General features: G+C 46.4%; 1 protein-coding gene across 1 annotated transcript in view; it reads right to left on the bottom strand.

Annotated features, from left to right (window-relative positions):
• Positions 1-1,146: 1,146 nt before the first annotated feature.
• Positions 1,147-22,970, bottom strand: part of AGBL4 (AGBL carboxypeptidase 4) — a 1,430,302-nt gene continuing 1,408,478 nt past the window's right edge. The window contains exons 12-13 of the mRNA XM_043449387.1: positions 8,864-8,960; positions 1,147-2,540 (exon numbers count right to left, since the gene is read on the bottom strand). Of these exons, the coding sequence (XP_043305322.1) occupies positions 2,420-2,540; positions 8,864-8,960 (218 nt within the window). The 3' untranslated portion in view covers positions 1,147-2,419. The remainder of the gene's footprint in view (positions 2,541-8,863; positions 8,961-22,970) is intronic.

The raw sequence follows: 22,970 nt of genomic DNA, 5'->3' as shown, positions 1-22,970 counted from the left end.
GAGCTGAATTGGGATCTCCTTCATTTCAGGCAGATTTTTTACCAACTGAGCTACCAGAGAAACCCCAATATCCCCCATAAAATCTCATTAAACCCACATACCTACTGTAATGAGGTAGACATTACTATCACCATGTTATAGGAATTAAGATTCAGAGAGATTAAATAACTTACCCAAGATCACACAGATATTAAGAGACAGAATAAAGGTTTGAATGCAGAATTAGAATCCAGAGTTGCCTGACTCCAAAATTTTCTTTTAAACCACTAGCATACCTGAGCTTTTAAGACCTATGGTCCAATTAATCAATGCAGCTTTTCAGAAGTGCAGTTATATTTTCATAACTGAAAATATCTTATTGATAAAAAGTTGATGAAAATAGCTATTTTTTTCTGTCAATGAAGATTTGGTAAAATGGGTATCTGGTCAGTTTACTTCTAGTAAAATGTAAATTGGAAAAGTACACGTGTGAGTGTATGCTCAGTCGCTTCAGTTGTGTCTGATTCTGTGTGACCCTATGGACTGTAGCACCCCCCACCCCCACCCCCAGGCTCCTCTGTCCATGGGGATTCTCCAGCCAAGAATTCTGGAATAGTTGGCTATGCCCTCCTCCAGGGGATCTTCCTGACCCAGGGATTGAACTTGCGTCTCTTATGTCTCTTGCATTGGCAGGTGGGTTCTTTACTACCAGCACCACCTGGGAAGCTATGCCATAATTTAATATGCAGTATAAATCTATAAAATGAACTACCTAAGCACCAAAAAAAAAAATTGGGGTCTAAGTATGGTCACCTTATGAAAGCGATTTGGGCAGGGAAAAATAGATCTGGTCCATTATCTCAGACTGTATGCAATCTGCCTCTCTTTATGCCATCTCAAGAGACGCTCTTGTTTCTGTAAGGCCTGCCACAGTGTTGATTTGCATTGAGCTGGCTGCAGTCAAATAAACTCCCCAGGATTCTGCCACAGGAACGGCTGGAAAGTCAAGCCTTGACTGCCCTTCCTTACCTTGATGACAGAGTCCCAAAGTGAGGGTTACATCAAATTGGGTCAACTGGCTGGTTCTTGAGGGAGAGAGAGACCTAGAGGGAAAGGTGCCAAGAATACTCAGAGGAACAGAGGAGCTGCAGGAAGCACTTTATTTGTGTTCCTTTGGGCAACAAGAACCCAGGGGAGAAGCTGTATATACAACACAACATTTGTAGCCAACTAACATATGGGTTTTTTTTTTTTTTTAATCATTTCTGAAAAGCAATAAGCAAAGGGAGAATAAGCTTTGCTCTCAATTTTTAACATACTTTGAAAATCTTCAATCCAAAGCAAAAGAATGCTAAACTGAAGCTTTGTGCTAAAGGCCCTATCTCCCCGGAGCCTCCCTTCCTCTCCCTATCTCCTAATCCTCATTTCCAGGAGGTCATTTTAATTAGCAGGCTGTCGTGGTGACTCAGCCTGCTGCTTCACAGACAGGAAGTGAGCCGACTCCCCTGGACCCATTCATCATGCAAAGGCACTTTACTCTGTAGAAAAATGCACAATACTGAGCTTGCCCTGCCTTGGGAATTGCCACTGTTGTTGTTTTACTTTACCAACCCCACCTGCCTTGGAGTGCATCCTTTTGTCTTTTGCATCTTCTATCTCTGGCAGTCAGCCTCCTCCCCTCTATGGCAGATTTTTCATATCCTCTTCTTCAGTGGTCAGTTTGGATCTCAGATCCTAGGATCTAGAGATCTTAACCATGAGAGAGACCTTCTGGAATGTGCAGTTAATACTTTTTGTTTTAGGAGCTAAAGTTGCAATGAAACTACCTAGGTCATTGGGACATAGCTCTCAGGGCAGTTCTCCGAAGTTGCATGCTGGGGTTTAGGGCAGTCAGGGAGCATGCAGCTCATAGATAAAGTGACTGTATGTCTAAGACCATCGTGACCTCAAAAATTCTGACCCACTGTTCCCAAAGGTGCATTTGTCTTTTGCTTTGTATGCGTTGATGGTATTGTTTTGGGTCAGCAAATATGGATACTGCATTTCTAAAACAGTAAACAACCGTGGCCTAAAAGGTAGCCACCTGTAGTAACTGCACAACTTCGAACAGTGAAGGGGCTGGAAGGCACTGACTAGAGAAGGGATGTGGGTTTTTCTCTTCCCGTGAGGGTGTCTGTGTTGTGGAAATTAGCATCTGTACTCATCTGGTCTGAGTCTTCTATTTTGTTCCTGAGCCTTAAGCTGAAGGCTCACAATTGATTTTCAAATGGTAAAAAGGAAAATCAATGATGAAATTTCTCATTCTTTTTCCTTCCCTTTCACTAGCTTATACGTTTTCTCACAGTCATTATCTTGGAAACTAGAATAGGGTGATTAATTTCATGGCCCAGCAGAAAACGCATGCTCTTGTCACCACAAGACCTCCCTGGACTCCACATCCTTAAAAAGAGTTTGAAGGGTCTTTGTGGTTCACTGAGCTCTTCTTGTCCCCTTTGCCGTTGGGGTGGTTGCTGGCCGGGCCCCGCAGGATTGGGTGCTTGTAGGAAGGGGGTTTTCCTTTCCTGCAAAGGGGGAGATAACAGAGAGAGAAGAAAGACAGCACATGTACACACTGCATTGGAATCATCTGTGTGTATGTCTATCTTCCCCAATGGACTGTGAGCCATGAGTCTGCCACTGGACTAGGAGCAGTGGCCTCGAATGCCTCATCTAGGCATCTCATGAACCCAGCCCAAGGCATGACTGAATGAAGGACTCTCAGATGAATGGATGGGTTGTTTCATTCTGGTTCTGGAGAAAACCTAACTGCCCTATGGTTATAATACTTCCACATTTCCACCTTGATTCTAACTCATTCTATCCTTTTCACCTTGGGATGCGGATAAACACATAGACGAGCTGTAGGTTGGCAGGGACTTCATTCCCTTCATAACCAGGGGCTTCATTCCCTTCGTAACCATCATGGGCTCCAGAGTCCCTTTATATTTCTCAGCATAACTTAATTATGGCATTTCACGGTGGGTCTGTCTCCCCTACAAGCTTCGGGGCTCTCCAAAGGCAGAGATGTGTCTGTTTGACCTCTGTATCTCAGCGCTCAGCACCCAATGTAATACCTTTAACATTACTCTTCAACAGCTGTTCACTTTCTGTTCTTCTCCTGGTGGGCAGGAACCAAGTTTTATCCATGTTTGCATTTTTCCTCATATGGGGCCTTATTTGTTACATTTTGAGTAATAAATTCATGTGACATTCATTCAAGCATTGGACTACGATTTATATGCAGTGGAAAGACTGGCCAATCCAGAAAGAACTGAACTGAATTCTCAAGCCAGGTATATATGAGAGGTCTGACCTTGAGCAAGTTATTTTTAATTCTCTGAGCTTCGTTTACAAAATGAGGATAAAATATTCCAATTTCAGGGTGATGTGACGTTAAATGAGACAATACAAATAAACATGCCTAGTGTCTTCCTTTGCCTACTGTAACTTACAAAGGCATGCTGCTAGGTGCTAGGTATGGTCCAATGGACTCTGGAGGTGACAGAGGTGAATCAGACACTGATGTCCTCAGGCTGCTTACAATTTAGTAGAGGTCATAGTTGTATAAAATAACTACACAAAATAATAAATAATAAGAACGACAACTCCTGGCAGAAAATGGTAATGCCACAAATATGGGAATCTCTTGGGCTGTTAGAGTTAGGATTCAAGAAGTGACTTCTTATAACCCATGCTGCTCTGATTCTGGAGTATCATTTCCTTCATTGCTGATGAGTCATGAATAGGGTAAAGACAAGACCAGGTGTCAGCACACAAAAGAGGCACCTCGCCCTCATGTAGCTCCTCAACCAGGAAGCCTCACAGGCTAAGATTCTATGCTCATGAAAGACCTTGCTAACACAGGAAGATCATCTAGCATGGTTGAGATACATCTAAGTCTTAGCACCCAACAAAAGCCTGGAACACACACTTGGAATGTCGTTTGCAGGCGATGGGATCTTCAGGAAGTCCTTTCTCTTCCCTGGCCCCTGCTTCTTCTTTTGTAAAATAGTAGCACCCATGTCCTTCCTGCATTCTGGGTGCTGGTGAATGAGGGCTGGGGAAGAGCTTTGCCCATTACAAGGTGCCATTCATGTGTCACTGAGAGTGTGGGTCTTTACTCCCAAGGGAAGCATGGGAAACAAGATGGAATTGTTTCTTTGGGGGTGAAAGAGGGTGTGCAAGCCCAGGTGTGATCACAGGTGGGGTGGTCCCAGGTAGATGGCGTGCATGGGGAGAGGGTGTGTGATAGCCAGGGAGGAGTGTGGACATGAAAAATGACTGTGGGGTCCTTACAGAGGCAAAAAGCATCCACAGCTCCAGATGGGACAGCAGAGAGAGGCATCAGCAGGCAAACCTCTCACCTATGCGCCCCACAGAGCTACTCTTCTTCCTACAGGGCCCTCTTCCACCTATCTGGACTCCCTCCTTTGGAAAGCCGACTCCCCAGAAAATAAGCTGCACCCCTCCCCTGGTTCCCAAGGCACTTTGGGCCTCATTTCTCAGCATGCCATTTTCTGGGGCGTTATCTGCCCAGCTGTTTTTCTCATAGGACTGTTAGTTTGACGCATCTGATTTCTCTCCATAAGTCCTGAATAGTATGAAGTATGGCTTGAGGATTGTTTGATGAATTAAACGAACTGTTAGTCCCATCTTTACCATCTCTACTGTCCTCAGCATCCAGGCTTGCCATTACCTTAGAATGTGCCTTTTCAGCTTCTGCTTGCTGCCTTCTATGCCCTTTCCCCCCAACCTGGAATGCCTCCCTCTTCTCCATTTCATCCATTTGAATTCTCTGTGTCCTTGAAAACCAAGTTTAAGCCCCACTTCCTCCATGAAGCCTTCCTGGGATACTCCATGATGGCTGCCAAATGCTCGCCAGTAGTTGTGGGAGAGTGATTTCTGGTTGGGTCTCACTTTTCTATAACACGAAGGGGTTGAAGTGGATGATTCTTAGAGGATGCTTCAGTTCTACCATTTCATAACTCATATATTCAGAGCTTATGGAGGACTTACTCCCAACTAGGCCTTGAATGTGCACTGAGATCCTTAAACAGCTCCTTAAGGAGCAATCCATCTAGTGGTGGGGTCAGACACACAAAGATGCTATGACAATATGCTATGGGATGTACCCTGCACACATGTGTGCTAAATGCAGTTAGGGGTTCAGCAGAGAGAAGGAGGTCTATCTCCAGTGGAGAACAAGGGCCAAGAAACAGAGGTGCGATATCCAGACTGGGCTTTGAAAGATAAGCTGGCAGTCTCCACCTAGAGCCTGACAGGGAGAACATTCCAGGAAGAGGGAAAAGGAAGAACATGGAGCAATGACTTACTTACTTGGGGTATAAAGTGGTAGAAAGCAGGTAGGGTGGAGACGGTGCTCACAGGGAAAGGTGTGTGCTAGGAAGCTGCATATGAAGTTTTCCATGTAGGCCAGGGCTTTGACCAGCAAGAGGAGGAATTGAAACATTACTGAAGGTAATGGGGAACCATGGAGGCTTTTGAAAGAGGGCACGAGGTGCTAGGTAGCTGAGCACATTTATACATTGCTTGGTATTGTTTGTGATCTTTGCATGTGGACATGCCTTCTCCTCTGTGAATCTGGGCTCCTGATGGGCAAACGTTCTCTATGTTCCCCCAGCATCAAGTTCAGGGCTCCAGTGAGATGCAGAGCTGATGATTCCCACCCCTCCCCCTGCACACAGACACACATCCAAACCCCACCGTGGAGGCAGCCCTTTACTGTCACTGAGCCCGAGCCTGCCTCACACTCAGAGACCTGCCCACCCTCCATGCTCACGGTTCATCTCCCCACAGAGGCTCACCTGGCCTGTTCATTGTCCTTGTCTAATTTGTATCCACCTTGATGGGACATTTTGTGTCCCTGTGGTTGAGATAAGTGTGGGGGTCTCAGCTCTGGTCATCGATGCCATGTCCCTGAGCCTGCACTCACATCCTGCCCCTCTCCCCTTCAGGGACCTCCCCAGGGATGCTGACAGGCTCCTACTAGCACATGGGTAGAAACTGACACAGTATAATTATCCATCGAGATGGGAGAAAACAAAGATTAATTCTGAATCAAAACATGTAATTTGCCTTTGAAACTAGAACTGCTCTTCCATGTATGTTATTCAGTGCTTGGGTGGAAAATAATACAAAAATGGGGACCTAGTCAAGTCCCAAATCAGAGCTGTGCATCCTCCTGAGATTCATGTTTTCAAGAGTTGCTGACAAATTGAGAACTAAGTGATATTCAAAGTTTGATGAGGGAGAGATGTGGGGATTGGAGAGGGTGTTTATTCTATTTTTCTTAGATGAAGGGTGGGTGCCTTTACTGTGAGTCTTCAAGGCTGTGGATTCTGAGGAGGGAGTCCTTCAGCTCTTCTCTAATGAGGGTTCCAAAACTCAGTGCAATGGGGGTCCCATGAGCAAGGCCCTGAACTCCCCTGTAACCTTTAGGCCCAGTTTCAGGGTCCTGCCTCCCCCATCTTGAAGAACTCTTCACTAACTGATGCTCAGAACATGAGGCTGGGGATTGGGATGGTGGGGCCTGGCTACCTAGCCCTGCGTGTGGCCAGTCCTGTCCACTCCCAGGGCCTTGGATGCCATATCTGCACAATGATGATCGTTACTCTTGCTGATGTCAGGACTGACAGTGCAACATGCAGAACAAAGTGGGAAATGATCAAGTTAATTTTATTCAGGCTGACAGAGGACCTGAAAGAGACAATCCCCAAATTAACTCATAAATGAGATTCTATGAATTCTTTTGAGTTTATAAAAGTGAAGTCGCTCAGTCATGTCTGACTCTTTGTGACCCCAGGGAGTAGCCTGCCAGGCTCCTCCATCCATGGGATTTTCCGGGCAAGAATACTGGAGTGGGTTGCCATTTCCTTCTCTAAGTGATCTTCCCGACTCAGGGATCGAACCTTGGTCTCCTGCACTGCAGGCAGACTCTTTTCCGTCTGAGCCACCAGGGAAGCCCCCAAATGCTCCTTCTAAAGGCTAATCCACCAGGATGGGGGTGAACACCTGAGACAGAGCACGAGTTTATAACACTTTAAATTTTTAAGGACTTAACCCATCAAGAATGACTTCTAAGGATGAACTGAGCACCTTCATCTAGAGGTGAGCGCCTCAAAGTCAGGGTCATGCTTTAATCATTTATTCATTCAAGCATCCCCTTCCCCACTAGGGACCTGGCATAAAGTGCTGTTGACCTAAGTGAATGAATGAAAGGATATATACATGAAAGCCTGCTCCATACAGCCTAGGCACTGTGGGAGAACAGAGAAGGAAAAGAGCTGCTCTAATCCACTCTGATGGGGGTGAACAACTGAGACAGAGTACACTGTGGAGCAGATTCCTCGTGGAGGTGGGGCTCAGAGAGGAGGGACTCCCAACTTGATGGGATGTGGCTTCTGAGAGATCATCCAGCCCAACTAGATAAATCCAGTGACTTGCCCGAGGCTCTGATGAGCTGTCTGGAAATCTGGGCCTGTGGCACAGAAGCCCCAGGAGATGGAAACATTCATTGAGCACCTCCTGGCTACCAGGCACCAGACCATGCTTGTATCTAATCTTTAAAACCACCCTTAGAGGTTGCTGTTATTACCCTCACTTTAGGAAGGCAGAAAGAGGTTTCACAAAGCCAAGAAATCTGTCTCACATCCCACCAGCTTGAGACAGAGTTTGAACCTACACTGACAGTGAGAAATGCTTCCTGCTGGAGGTAGAGCTTAGCTGGACTTCAGTCCAGCTTTGGAATAATAAACACCCAGGATCAAATCCTGCCTCTACAAAATGTCTTTGACCTCAGGAAATTTTCTTTACCTTTCTGAGCTTCCTTTTCCTCATTTGCAATATGACAAAGAAATTATCTATGAGGAATGAATAAGACCATGTACAAAAAGTACTTGGCTCAGTAAATAACAGTGATTAACATTGTTTTTGTTAATAACAGATTCAGGAGGAAGGTGCATCAGTACAAAGGCCCTGAGACAGCAAAGCATTTGGGCAAGGTCATGCGCAAGGTCAGTGGGAAGATTTGGTTTGGCAGGGACCTTTTAAGTTGATACCATTAAGTCCTTCATGGAGGCTGGACGACTAGGCAAGTAGGAGATGAGGTCAAGGGGTAGGGTGAGGCCAGCACATCCCAGATGCCACTGGGTGTCCCTGCCCAAATGCTCACTGGGCTCATAGCCAGCAGGCATGGGAATGCCCAGCACTCTGGGCTCTGGTCCAGCACTCAGGAAGGACACTCATCACCTGACCTTCTCTCTTCACCAGCCCAAAAAGAGGACCTGAGGGGAAGCTTCTCAGGGCCGTGTCCTCTAAGCACCAGGCCTTTGCATCTTGACAGCAGGGGACGATCATATGTACAGGGTACATACATGCCTGGCACTGCACAGGGTTCTCTAACATCTCTTAATAGTCTTCTAAGTGAGAATCACTGTCCCCACTTTACAGACGAGGAAAGTGAAGGATCTGAGGCCTTATGAGACCCGATGATACAGGAATCCTAGAGGGTGAGCTGTCAGATGGAGTAGCACATGGATATACCCAGACCAGCTTGGAATAGTGGCTGGACTCAGCCTCCCAGCAACTCCCAGTCCTGTGGGTTCCCATGCTAGATCCAGAAATGTGACCACCCCCTCACTGTCTCACCCCATAATGATACCCCCAACTCGGCAAACTGCGCTGTGAAGCTTTTCGGCCACTACAGTCTCTGTGGCAGGGCTGGGATCATCTTTCCCATACTGCCCAGGGCCAGACAGAGGCTAAAGGAAGCTGCCCCTGAACAAGAAGCCAGTTAATCAGGACACAAGCTCTGCTTAGCACTTACCTCAGCCTTGGCATGGGGATCGCCACTTTCTCGACCATGGGGTTCAGCCGGTAATAATCCAAAAATGTTCTCGCCACATTCCGCCCCAGCTTCATATCTGCAAGGGCGGGTGTTAAGGAGCAACTCTGGACTAGTAAGAAAAATGACAACAGTAACAAAACAATATCACCACTCACTCTTCTATGTGTTGTATGTACTGTCTTTTTTATTTTCACAAATCCTTAAATATTAGATACTATTATTTGTCTTTTTTCCCAGGTGAGAAAATTGAGATGTGGAGAAGTTCAACAATGTGTTCAAGGTCATAGAGCCTGGAAGGAGTCTTATTCTGAAGCCTGTGTTCAGAGATTTTAGAACCTACTGCATCCTTTTGGGAATCACTGGGCTTCCATGGTCTGCCAATCAGGTGGCTCAGGGGGAGGCAGATAAGCAAGACCCAAGGGCAAGAGACCTTTTGTTGTATAGAGACCAGGGCGCCTGCTTGACCTTCAGGGATTAGTCATCTACCTTGGTAACCTTGGGGACAATGATAAAACCTTACTTATCACCCTAAATAGTATCCCTGGTCCGCCTTGAAGTCTACCAATAATGAATCCTTAGGGTAAGTACTTGTGACCTGTTAAATACAGGCTCCCCAGGGAAGGGGAAAGGGTCAATTCCATATTGACCAGTAACACTTTAGTATAAACTTGCACAACAGTCATCTATTCGACAACATGGGACATAGGCTCTGTGCATTATAGTTCACATCTCTGGACCTTCACATGAGCGATTTCCTCTGCCTCACTTTTCTTCAGCTAATTTGTAACCGTCAGTTTTTCAGTTAGGTGATGTCTCTTTAGTAAGGCACAATGCTCTTCTCCCAGGTCTATGAGTGGTGCTCTTGCCCTCTGCTCCTGTGGCTTCTGAACTGACTTCATTCAAAGCACTTATCTTTTATCTCATGTCCCCCAACTCTGAACATCCAAACCATCACCAACTCTTACCCAGGGGAACATCTTTGTCTTCAGTTGGTCCACTTTTCCCCAGGCCCCTGCTGTCTTCCTAGAAAAGGCCAGCATCATCTTTTCCTTGAATTGCTGTCATCCTGTCCTAATGGCCTCCCAGCCACAAGGCTGCCTGCTTTTGCTCCATTTTCTATAAAGTTGCTGGTGGGATGGGGTGAAAGGGTAGTTGTTCTAAAGCACAGATCTGCCCATGTCATCCAACTGAGAAAAACCTTTTAGTGGCTCCCAGTCACTTTTAAAATTCAAATTTGGAACTTGATTTACTGGGTCCTTTGTAATTGGGTCTCAGCTTTGTGCTTGCTGCCTCCTGCCTTCCACCCCTCAGCCTTTACATTCCAGTGATACTGAGCTTCTTTCACCTCCAGGCCTTTGCCCATTCCACTCCATCTTCCCAGGCCACTCTCCCCTTTGCCCACGGGCCTTACAGGGCCAACACACCTTCTCAGCCTCCAGACATCTCCGTTTAGTTGTCACTTCACTGGGAACATCTCGGCCACTACTCCATCCGGGGTCATGGAACTGGGCCAGCATATGTGAAACAGTCAAGCAAGTTCTCACCCCTCACTTCGAGGTGTCTCCAGGCTGGGTTCGGACATGGCCCTGGACATGAACACCATGAACAGCTGCATTTATGGAGCACTTGCTATGTACCTGGTACTACGCTGCCTTGCTATGTACCTGGTACTACGCTGACCCTTTACTAACACGTCATTTCAAACAACCCAGGAAGGAAGGCATTCCTATCTCCCTTTTGCTTTTGGAAGTTGAGAAACCTGTCCAAAGCTAAAAAACTGCCAGTGGTAGACTTGAGACTCCAATCTGGGACTTTCTGATTCCAGGACCGTGAACTTTCTGCCACTCTGGGCTGTTGCCCAACTGGAAGGCACCTTTCTATCAAGGCCTGAGGCATCCCAGGCCAGTGCCTGGTGGGAGAAGGGATAACACCAGATGAGTTGTTTACGACAGTGAGATGTGCTGCAGGTTTGCTGTGTTCTCGGCTGCCACCTGCTTTCTTCCTCTGCTTGTGACCACCCTTCTCTGTCCCCTTGTTTAAAAAGTTCACAAGCTGGTGTTGGGCCTGGGCTTTCTGACCAGCAGACCCCAGAGGCAGTCTCACTGTCAGGGCCTGCAGAGGTGGCTGGCTGCCTCAGTTCAGTCAGGCTCTAGTTGGCTTGAAGAAACTGAATAACCATTGTGTGTGTTGACAGTAAGAGCTACAGGGGCGCAGAGGGAGGGAGAGGTCCCCGTGGACCAGGCTGAAAGGCTGCAGCAGAAGTTTTGGAATCAAATGCATCTCGTTCGAATCCTGGCTTGGCCACATGCTGTGTGTGGCCGATGGTACTTTCCAAAGATGTCTGCACAATGTCTTCCATCTGACCTGCCATCCCGTGATGTGACCTTGACACTCCTTCCACCGAGAGGTGGAGTCTGTATCCTCTCTCTTTGAATCCGGGTGGGCTTATAACTTACTTGCTACCTAAGGAATGGCAAGAGTGACACTGTGGGACTTCTGTTGAGAGGTCAGAAAAGCAGGGCTGACTCTCACCTTGCCTGCTGGAATGCCCCAGCTGGGGTTCTGAACCTCTGGGCAAGCAGTCTGACTGCCCGAGGCCATCCTGCTGTGAGGAATCCTGAAACCAGCTCACAGAGGGTCTGCAGGCAAGAGGCCCTGAGACTTTGGGGAAAGGCTACTTCAGAGAGGGACTCCTGGCCAGCCCACAGTCCCTCCAGCACTCTGCCGCTCCAGCTCCAGCCAGCATCTCACTGCTACTGCATCAAAGATGCCAAGCCAGACCCACTCAGCCCAACCCTTCCTAAATTTCTGACCCACAGAAAACAAGAGAGAATAATTATGGTTTTAAACATTAACTTTGGGGAAATTCGTTCTGCAGCAGAGGAGAGCAAGAACACCGTGTGACCTTGCAGAAGTTCTCCCATCTCCCTGAACCTTCTTTCCTCACCCGTAAAACATGAATAACAACGCCCGCCTTGCAGGATTGTGGTGATGAGATAAGCAACCAACCCATGGATGCTGACTAAGTAAGTGCATGAATGTGGCCAGAGGGAAGCCTGAACTCTTCCTCCAGGCCTGCAGTGACAGCCAGACTCACTCAGCCCAGGAGCAACCCTAGGAGATCTCCCTGTAGGTCAACTCTCCCGAGCTCTACAAGGCAGAGGAGTTGGGCTATTGCAGTCAAATGCCCCACTGTGAGGTGTTGATCATTTCAGACAAGCTCTGTTTAAAAGACAGTGTTTTAAAGGTGGAAATTGTCTGAGACAACCCTTTTTCTTTCCAACACTATTACATATTCCCTAAGCCCTGAGAGCCTCGCTCCAGGTTATTTACTGCACTGGCCCTGCTGGAGCCAAGAAATGGGACGTGGGTGGGAGGAGGGAAGAGATTGATTGAACATTTTCAATTAAAACAGGCTGTCTTTGAACAAAGATTTAAGATCCAGGCAAGGAGAAAGCAATAACTCTCTTGGCTGGAACCTTCTCCAATATACTGCAGAATTAAGAGAGAAAAAAAAGGGGGTGAAAACTCCCAACTCTTCACTGCCAACAAAAACCTCAGAACGGCCTATAAGTTCAAAATGTCATTCTCCTGAGAGTCTTCTGTTGCTCCTGATGGGTTTCTAGCCAAGGGCAGAAGCAGACAGTAGGGGGAATCAGGACCCTCGAATCAGAGAAACAGGAGTTGGCTGGAGTTGTCCAAAACTCAGACTGACTAGGTGACTTTAAAGTAAAGGGTGGGTGTCAATAGCTCCAGTACATGGTGGGACCCTTTAACAAGTAATGAGGGTTGGCTTATTCACATTCACTCATTTATTCATTTGTTTATTCATTCATTTTAATTTTGGGGGTTCCTCCCATGTGTGTATTGCTATGAAGAAGGGCTGAGACTAGGTTAGATAACGAAGAATTAGACACAGTCTAGAAGAGGCAGACTCTGGTGCTGGGAAAGATTGAGGGCAAGAGGAGAAGTGGGTGGCAGAGGATGAGATGGCTAGATGATATCACTGATTCAATGGACATGAGTCTGAACAAACTCCAGGAGATAGTGAAGGACAGGGAAGCCTGGCATGCTGCGGTTCATGGGGTGGCAAAGAGTCGGACATGACTTAGTGACTGAACAACAACAAGAAGATGATGCTAACATATCCCAAATAACTACATTACCAAACAAGCTGTTGCATTGTCACCTTCACAAAAGCAATTGCCATTTTTTTTCTAGCACACCCTGTGCACCGTACAGTGTAGTTATTTACTATTGACAATCCCCACCACATCCCTGCAAGGCCAAAGCATAATTTGACACATGTTTTATAGGAAACTGAAAAAAGGAGAGTTTGCATAATTGACCCAGAGTCTCGTGGCTAGAAAGTGACAGAAGCGGCATATGAACCTGAGTGTCTTTTTAACACCATGCATGTTTTCTCCTTTCATGAGTGTGGTCATAAATTCAAACACAAATTCTGTGGGCATATGGCAGATTTAATTCCAAGTGGAGGAACTGTGAAAGGCTTCAAGGAAGTAGGCTATAACAAAGATTTGAAGGACAAAGACAAATCTGAAATGGGGAGGAAGAGATAAATGAGCATCAGTACAAGTGGGGAGTGTGGCTGTGGTCCATGATTCTGTGTTAGAAATAAGTCAGAGAAGGGCCCATAGGCCCAAGGAGCTAAAGTGTAGAGGGGAGGTGGGGCTGCAATGGATAGGCTGGCGACAGATTAGTGAAGGCACTGAATGTCAAATTATGGAATTTAATTTCTATTCTGTTGGCAATAAAAACCAGAGTGTATCTATGGTTTTATCCATCATCTGTTCACTCAATACACAGTTGTTGACCATCTAGTATATTCAACTTCTCTAGAAGGCATGGGATATACTTTGCTTAAAAACAAACAAAAAACAACAAACCAAGACAACAGCTCTTAAATCTATAAGCAGAAACAGTAACAAAAGAATTTAAAAAATCCTAAATAAATACATAATTGTGATTTTAATAGTGCTAGGAAGAAAACGCTTGGAATCTATAATTGAGGGCAATGTGGGTGCTGCCTTAGAGAGGGGGTATGGGCAGGCCTCTGCAAACTGAGAGTGGGCAGTGGGTAAGCATCTATGAAGGAGGAAGGGTGGGTGGGAACAGTCCTTGGGTGGGAAAGAGGAGTTGAAAGAGGGCTGGTGTGAAGAGGCAGGCAGGGGCTAGATACTGTGGCACCTTATTCTGGGTCACCTGAAGGAATCTGGATTTTCTAAGTGAATGGGAAGAGTCTAAGTGAATGAAGAATTTTAGGCAGGAAAATGAGATGATCCGATGTATAATTTTAAAAGGTCATTGTTTTGCTAAAAAATAAGAAAGCAAGAGTGGGAGCAAGCACATCAGCCAGGTGACTACAGTGATGGTCCAAGGGCAAGAGGGGACCCTGGAACAGGACAAAGACAGTAGAGATGGAAGATATGTCCTGGGGGGAGGAACTAGCAGGACCTGCTGACAGACTGGACGTGGAGCCTGAAAGAGAAGATGGAATGAAGGGTGGTAGCTGGGTAGGTGGCGATGCTGGGCTCTGGAATATGAAAAACTGAGGGAAGAAAAAGACTCAGGGGAGAGGTTAGGAGTTCAGCCTGACTTCAAGATGCTTATGAGACATTGGGAACCCCAATCCTGAGTCAGCAATACAAAAAGGTCAGATAATGGAAATGGTTTCTGAACCATCAGCTCTTTGGGACTACTCACGCCACGAATGCTTGCTGACTGCGTGGTCTGTCCCCTACTGCTCACTCTCTGCCCTCTCACTCCTGGCTCTCAGAAGGCATCTTCAAGGTCCCTGGGAGAATGGCAGTGACTGAAGGACCCTCTGTCCTCATGTCTTAGGGCCTTGGATCTGGAGCATTGAATGAGCCCATAAATGGGAATCAAGAGACCAATCTGGTTTCAACCAGTAACTTGTCATGGGATCTCAGTCATTTCCTTTCTCTGGGCTTAACTTTGCTGTGGGTAACATGTATACTGTATCTCTCAAGTTCTTTCCAGGGTTAACAAAATACATTCAAGCAAAATTATCAGCACCATAAGCTTTTTAAAAATCCCATCCTCGTTCTTTCACTCAACAAATATTTATCGAGAACCTACCTACTCTTTGCCAGGTGAGTTTTAGCTGCTTGGCACAGCAAACAAAACTGACCAAGATCCCTGTCTTCATCAAACTTACACTCTAGGTACTGGGGACAAACTGTGAATCTAGTACATTCATACGTTATCAAGATGCCAGAGAGTGTTGAGTGCCATGAAGTAAAGATAAGCAAAGGGCAAGGGGATGCTGGGAGAAAGGTGGCAGATCAGAGCAGAAAGCAGAGTGGTCAGAGAAGTCCTCTTTGATGAAGTGGGGCTTCAGTGGGCTTGGAGGAGGTGGGGGAGCTGGACAGCATGGAGGATGAGTGACCTTCCTTGTCTGAACAGGACCTCTGACCAGTCACTTCCTAACTGGGCTCCTGCTAAGTCCAGCTCAATCCCACCGTTGGGGATAACAGTCAACCTTGGGCATGGGTTCTCCCTGGTAGGATTCAGGAACATCTCCTTCTTGTCATGTGGCAGTTTCCTGGCTGATTGAAGGTCCTCCCACCTCCCATGGCAAAGCCAGAGGGGACGCCTCTCACACCCACCCACCTGACCTGTGACCTTCCCTGGCCTGCTCCTTCCCAGACCCTCATTTCTGAAGCTGCCTCCATACTTCTCTCTCCCTGCAGCACTTCCAGAACCACCAGTGAGCACTTGTAGCCTCCCCGCCCTGCTCTGCAGGGAGCTAAGGACAAGTTGTACTCAACAGATACCGTATTTTGCTTCTTTTCTCCCCACAGTTGTGTGCTGCAGGATCTGATTGCTATCCCCATTTTGCAGATGAAAAATCAGAAGGAACATGTCCATTGAGGCTCATCAGATACTAGCACAAAGAGGACTGAAGCTCATTCATTCACTCCTCCATTCATTTACTCTGATATTCATTAAATGCCTTCTACGTGCCAGACAAAATTCTAGAACCTATAATACAGTGACAAGAAAAACAGACACAGTCCCTGTCCTCAAGAAGGCCTTTCTTTGCCATCATCCAGCCTCCAAATATGAAAATTTAACTCCTACCTGCTCCCTGCTGGGAAACCCCCACCTAGAATACTTTCTCTGTTCACACTCCCACCCATGCCAGCAACAGATGATCGTCATTAAGGGGACTGATTAATTCTGCAGAGGAGTAGGCCAAGGAAAAGTGATCCCTCTTTGGTAAGGCTGACAACACTGCTGGAATGTGAAGAGGCAACTGTCCAGGAGCCTCTAGGTAAAGCCAGAAGAACAATGTGATATGAAGGATCTTTTGTGTCTGCCTCCCTCACCCATCCTCCCACGGCGTCGGACAGGTGCACGACTAAACAGATGAATCTGTCTCTCAGGTGCAGTGTGGAGGCTGCAGATGTAATTGCAGAGTCCACTCCAATCACAGCCAACTCCTGAGGCACCTCCTGAGGTAAGGAGGTTGGCAGAAAAAAACAAGGGAGACACAGCGGAGGGGAGGAAGAGACAGAGAAAGATGCAAACAGACAGGAAGGTACAGAGACAAATGGGTCAGGGTGGAGCAGAAAGATAAGTGAGGAGAGAAAGCTCATCAGAGGGGAGAGAGAAAGTCAAACTTGAAAACGAGAGAAAGGACTGAGGGGCAGAGAGAGAGAGAAACCTGGGAAGTAGATGACAGAGTGAATCAAACAGAGAGAGAGAGAGTGTGAGAGAGATGCAGCTGTAGACAGGGAGGGTGAGAGAGGGAGGGAAAGGGAGGAAGGCAGAGGATGAGATAGAAAGAGACAAAAGGAGAAAAGCAAGCTTAAGAGGTGAAGACAGTAAATGAGATGCAGCAAGACTGAAAAGTACAGGCAGGAACAGAGAAAGAGAGGCAGAGAAGGACCGAGAGAAGAAAGGGAAAGACTGATGGACGGGAAGGAAGACCTCCTCTTTGATAAGTGAGGTGCAGCTCAAAAGGGTAGGGTATATTCTGAGAGGCTCACTTCAGAGAAGAGGGCACAGGTATAAATGGTGGAGAGGTGTCCAGGTCACTAAAGGACTCTGGATGTTGGGAATAGCTGTGAGGCTGTATATATGTGCTTCCAATTGCCACTGTAACAAAGCACCACATACTTAGTAGCTTAAAACAAAAGAAATTCAGTGTCTCACAGTTTGGAGGCCAGGAGACTAAAATCCATTTCAGTGGGCCAAAGTCAAGGTGTAGTTTTTTGTTTTTGTTTTTTTTTGAAAAGTCAAGGTGTTAATATGTCCACACTCCCTTTTGAGGCTCTATGGGAGAAACAGTTCTGGCCTCTCCTGGCCTCTGGTGGCTGCCGGCATTCCTTAGCTTGTGACCACATCACTCCAGTCTCTATGATCACATCTCCCTCTGCCTTCCTCTTAAAAAGATATATGTGATTGCATATAGGGCCCACCCAGATAACCCAGGACCATCTCCCACCCCAAGATCCTTAACAATGACATCTGCAGAAGTCCTCTTTCTACATAAGGTAACATTTATATCTCTAGGTTCCAGGGTTTGGTATCTGGACCTTTTTTGGGGGGGGTGGGGTTTGCATGCTCCCTGGGTTCATCTTATTGGCAAGAGCTGAGGATGAAGACTCTGTCAGTGTCAGAAGTGGAACCCTGGCTCTGTGCTGGGTGCTCAACCCACCCATGTGACACTCAGCATCACTCAAAGTTGCCCAGCACCTCCCACATAAGCAGCAAGTGGATTTGTAGGATTTGGACCCAGATACGTCTAACTCCAGGACCCTTTTTATTTGCATTATCTGTGACCTCTCAAGGGCAGGGAGTACTTGCACCGGACCCTGTGCTGCTTAGCTGACTTCTTAAATGTGTTGTACACCTGCCACCACTCTTTCTGTAGTTCAGACCCTTATTTCTTATCTGAACAATCGCTTCAGCCTCCTAGTTGGTCTTCTTGCCTTCTGTTTCTCCCCATTTTCATGGAGAGTGACATTCACACAGTTGTAACCTCATCACTACCTGACTTACACCCCTAAGCTGATTCCTGTACAAGATCTAAACCCTGAAATCTGGCATTCCCAGCTCTCCATAAACTGGCCTAAGCCTTGTCTCTTGACACTGTGTCCTGTGATACCATTAAATGTGGGTTTTAGGATCTCAAAGCATTGGTTTTAATCTTGGATGCTTGGGCAAGTTACTTACCTTCTCTGAGCCTCAGTTTTCTCATCTCTGAAATGACCTACCTCACAGTACAACTGTACTGATTAGAAATTATATACCCAAAGCACTCAGCACAAGGCTGCCATGTAGCAGCTTTTAAAATTATCATTATTTATGGACCTGTCATTGCCAACAAAGCATGAGCTCTTTAAGGACAAGGGTGTGTCAGGTTCAACTTTGTTTACAGAGTCATTTAACAAAAGTTAGACCTATTAACAGAGGCAGGGAGAAGACAAACAAACCAAAAAGACAAGATTAAGGAAGGAGCAAAAGAAGGACAGAGAGACAGAGGGACAGAGAGATGAAAAAATTATTTTAAAACTTCTATGTTTGGGGGTTTCCCTGGTAGTCCAGTGACTAACGCTGTCAACGCAGGGGGCCCAGATCTGGTTGGGGAACTAGATCCCACATGCCTCAACTAAGAGTTTGCATACTGCAGAATAGAATTAGAAATATTTGTAAAGCAAAACTGATGTGATTTGGGGGTTGAATGTAGGGTGCTTGCAGAAGGCTAGATTAGGAAAGGGGTCAAAGCTAGCTCACCAGGTTAGAGGTGTCCCTATTACTCCTGGACAAGTTGTCTGAATGTGACTCCTAGAAGCCAGGGGCTCTGTGCTCCCCAGAGTAGCTTTCTTGGCACCCTTCTGACCTAATTTAATTTTGCTGCACATTTGTGCTAGGCGACTTCTCTGATTCTTATAATGAGGCTCCATTGGAATGTCTGGTTTCTGTCATTTCCTGGTATCTACTGCTCTGTGGGGGGATGTCTTGGTTTCATGTCAGGCAAAGCTGAAGTTTTCTGACTCACAAGATGGGGAACAAGCTAGGTTTAAATGTCCCATGAGACTAACACATTTATCCAATCTTTGGGAGAGAATGTATTTTCTCTGGAACTTTTCTGCTCTCACTCTCCCACACCTCCGTTGGGCCAGCTGGCATGTTGGTCTGCCTGGCTGCCTCCCTCCCTCTGACAAATGCTAACCAGGATCTGCTCAGTGTCAGGCTATCAAACATGCCCGTTACACATCTCACTCAGTCCTACTCTGTTTTAGTAACAATAAGACAACAAGTCATGCTCTAGCGCATGCTCTCATCTCTCCATCGGGCGAGAGGATTTCTTAGACCAGTCATGTACCACTTCACACCCTGTTCATGGCAGACCTTCTGCCTCACTGGCTCTAGGTAACTCCTACCAATTCTTTAGCCCTCAGCTCAGCTGCCACTTCCTCCAGAGAGCCTCTCCTGGCCTCCTGGCCAGGCCAGTGCCATGGTCACACAGCCCCTGGGCCTGCTGGCGCTCCTCATGGTCCACGCACAGTGGCCACTCTCTCTGCATCTATGACACTGTCTCCTCTGCAGACCATCAAGCCCCACAATTGCAAAAGCTGCCTGCTTTTGTTTGCCACAATTTCCTCAGTGCCCAGCAGAAGGTGGGACACAATAGGTGTTCAATTCACATTTTGCTGCTGATGGTAGAAATCTGGAGGGAAGTCTGGCCACTCCCTCTTCCTGAGCCAAGGTTATCTCAAGACTTCACTAGGAAGGGAAATGGAGGCTGCTTCCTGGTGACTGATGGAAAATGTGGTTGTGAGAAGAGAAATGCTGAGCTATGGGCATTGGTGGTAGCAAATCTGAAAGCAAACATCACAGACTCCAGAAGGGAAAGTGTCCTTGATCTTCTGTCACTCTAGCAAAGGAGGAAAAGCCCAGAAGCAGGGATCCTGGAAGAGGGACCATCTGGCGAAGAGAAGAAGATGGCCTTGGATATCACCAGTGATAGCCTGGATGCAGAGATGAAGAGGTTTTGTGGAAGAAACGACGACCCTCTAGTTCCATGCAGGTGATCCTGAGGTAGAGGGGCCAGGTTCCTTTGATAACTAGTTAGTTACAGCTGAAGGGTGAAGCCAACTGAGTCCTACTGGGCCTCCAGGAACACAGGCTCCTGTAGAACCATAGAGTCTAAGAAAAATGTCCCACCTATGAGGGGCAAGAAACCTTGGACCTGTGCCTGGACGGGACAGAAGGGAGCATGGCCGTGCACCCTCCAGCCCAGGACTGAACCCACTGCACCCACAATCTCCACTGCTGTTTGTGTTTCTTCCCCATGAGAGATGGCAGAGCCTGTATCTTCCATATCCTTGTTTCCCCACAGCCTCATATAACCCCACCAAAGAAATGTTTGTAGGAAGAATAAGTAAATGAATACATCAATAAGCCTTGGACAAGTGATCCGCTCCCTAATTCGCAGTTTCCTTTTCTGTAAGGTGGGAATGACAATGGCTACTAACTAGAGTCTTGTGAAAATTGAATGACACAGTGAATATGAGGGTACCCTATATGGACCCTGACATTAAGCAGATGCTCAAAAAAACTTTATTCGGGACTTTCCTGGTGGTCCAGTGGCTAAGACTCCACACTCCCAGTGCAGGGGGCCCAGGTTCCATCTCTGGTCAGGGAACTAGATCTTACATGCTACAACTAAGAGTTTGCATGATGCAACTAAGGACCCCACAGGCCACAAAGAAGACTGAAGATCCGCGTCCCACAACTAAGACCCAGCACAGTCAAATAAATATTTAAGAATTAAAAAAAAAAAAATGCAAGAACAATTGACTCAATTATTTCTGAATTTTTAAAAAGATTTTATTTTCTTTTTAATTTAACCACACCTCCTGACTTCAAGTTCTCCCTGAACTTCACTGACCTTCCTACTTTTCGGGTTGAACTTGACAGTGTACCAGTGGTTGAAGTGAAAGTGCTAGTCACTCAGTCGTGTCCGACTCTTTGTGACCCCATGGATTGTAACCCACTAGGTTCCTCTGTCCATGGAGTTCTCCAGGCAAGTATACTGGAGTGGGTTGCCATTGCCTTCTCAACCCAAAGATCATCCCAACCCAGGGATCGAACCCAGGTCTCCTGCATTGTAGGCAGATTCTTTACTGACTGAGCCACACTGGTGGTTAGAGAATCATAAAATGCCTGAGCAGGAAGGTACCAATAGTGGACACCTGCCTTGTTTGGTTTCCTGCTTTTAGTCTCGTCCCCTTTCACGATGCCCCGTTTTCCCCTATTGAACCCCAGGCTCAGTCCCCAGGGCTCAGGAAGAGATGATTGCCTAGACTCTCTCTGGGGATAGAGTTGCCCCTTTCCTGGCCAGCAGGGCACTGACTTCCTCTGGCCACAGTGATTGGTTAGTCATGGCATAAGCCCAATGAGACTCAGTTCTGGGGCTTGTGAGAGAAAGAATCGCCTTTAATGCAGATAGGGTGGGCTAGCCACCAGGAGAGGACATTTTGCTTCCAGAGGGAAGAGAGCCTATAAGAGAATGGAGCCAGTGCTCAGGTGGCAGCTTGACACCAAGATGACCTTGCTTGAGTCTCTTGATCCAGGCACTGCTAAGACCAATATTCCTTCAGATCTTAAAATTTTGTAAGCTAAGTAATTTCCCTTTTTACTTAAGTCAGTTTGAGCTGGGTTTTTTGTCACTTGCAACCAAAGGAATTCTGCTACTACAAGACCTTAGAGTTTACCTCATCAAATGTCCTAAACTTACAGAGGAGGAAGAGACTTACAAAGTCACATAGACTTTTTTATACACAAACAATTTTCCAAATAAATGTATTTCCTCACTTGCTTTTATCTGTTTCCTCTGACCAGAACAGGGGCATGTTGTCCTCCAACCCAGATAGGGTCATAGAACATTGATCTTGGTCAAAGCATGTCTAATCTTTCTCCACCAGAGAGAATTTCTTAATCCAAGTCCTTAGGAACCAGTTTTATTTTCCATTACAATGTTTTTATCCCTCAAGTAGAATTGCTGATGACTGTCCTTTCTCTTCTACACAGAGTAATCAACAGCAATTAATTCTAATAATAAGGAGACAGCAAGAATGAACAGAGCATTAATTGGACGGAAGTAATCAGAGTCTCCCTTGTCCACAGTTGGTACCTGTCTGCAGGAAAATATGAGCAAGCACATGCATGCATAAGCACACGCACGTGTACACAAACATATACACAAACACACACATGCACTCCCTCAAGCCCCAATCAACCAAGGCTCAAGGAGAGGGTACAGAATGAGCATGCTGTCTGATCAGCATGGTGCTGCATAAAAAAGAAAATCAAGGACTCTGGAGCCACAAAGATCCCACTGCTAACCAGTCACTGAAACTTGGCCTCCTCATTTGTAAAACGGGGATACACAGACCTACCTCAAAGTGGTTTAGAAGATTAAATAAGAATATTGTACGCAAAGCACTTTTCACTGGTGTGGAGCAGGAGCTCAGTCAGTGCTAGTTTCCTTTCCTTCCACATCAAACACCTTTTATGCTGGTGGAGAATAAAGGCCTAACGTGATCTGAAAGTTTAGATCCTCTGAATTCTCTTGATCCAGCCAAACCTCTGGATCCTCCCCTTTATCCTGTGCCCCTGTCCTTTCCCAGTCTACACCAACACACACAGAGACACACAGACACCCACACATGCATTGGCCTGCCACTTTCTTTTTTGGGATGACAAATTCTGGGAGAGCAGTTTAGTACCCTCATTGCTCTCACAGTACCTGGCACACAGCTAATGCTGAATGGACACTTGTTAAATAATCATCTCTGAAGCCTGTGTCTTTGCTCATGTTTGCACTCCATCTTAGTCTCCTTCCTGATCATCTTTCAAAGCTTAGCCTAGACCCCACCACATCCTTCACAAAATTTTAGAACCTTGTTCCTGGAAGTACTTTCTTCTCCTCTGAACTCCATTCCTCTTTTATAATACCTATAGCTTTCTACCATATGATGTAAGATATACATGGATGACATAAAATATACATGGGTATCTTTTTTTC

This window comes from Cervus canadensis, chromosome 2 (genome assembly GCF_019320065.1).
Source record: "Cervus canadensis isolate Bull #8, Minnesota chromosome 2, ASM1932006v1, whole genome shotgun sequence".
Lineage (NCBI taxonomy): Eukaryota > Metazoa > Chordata > Mammalia > Artiodactyla > Cervidae > Cervus > Cervus canadensis.
The sequence above is the reverse complement of the archived record's forward strand: the minus strand, read 5'-3'. Positions and strand labels throughout refer to the sequence as shown.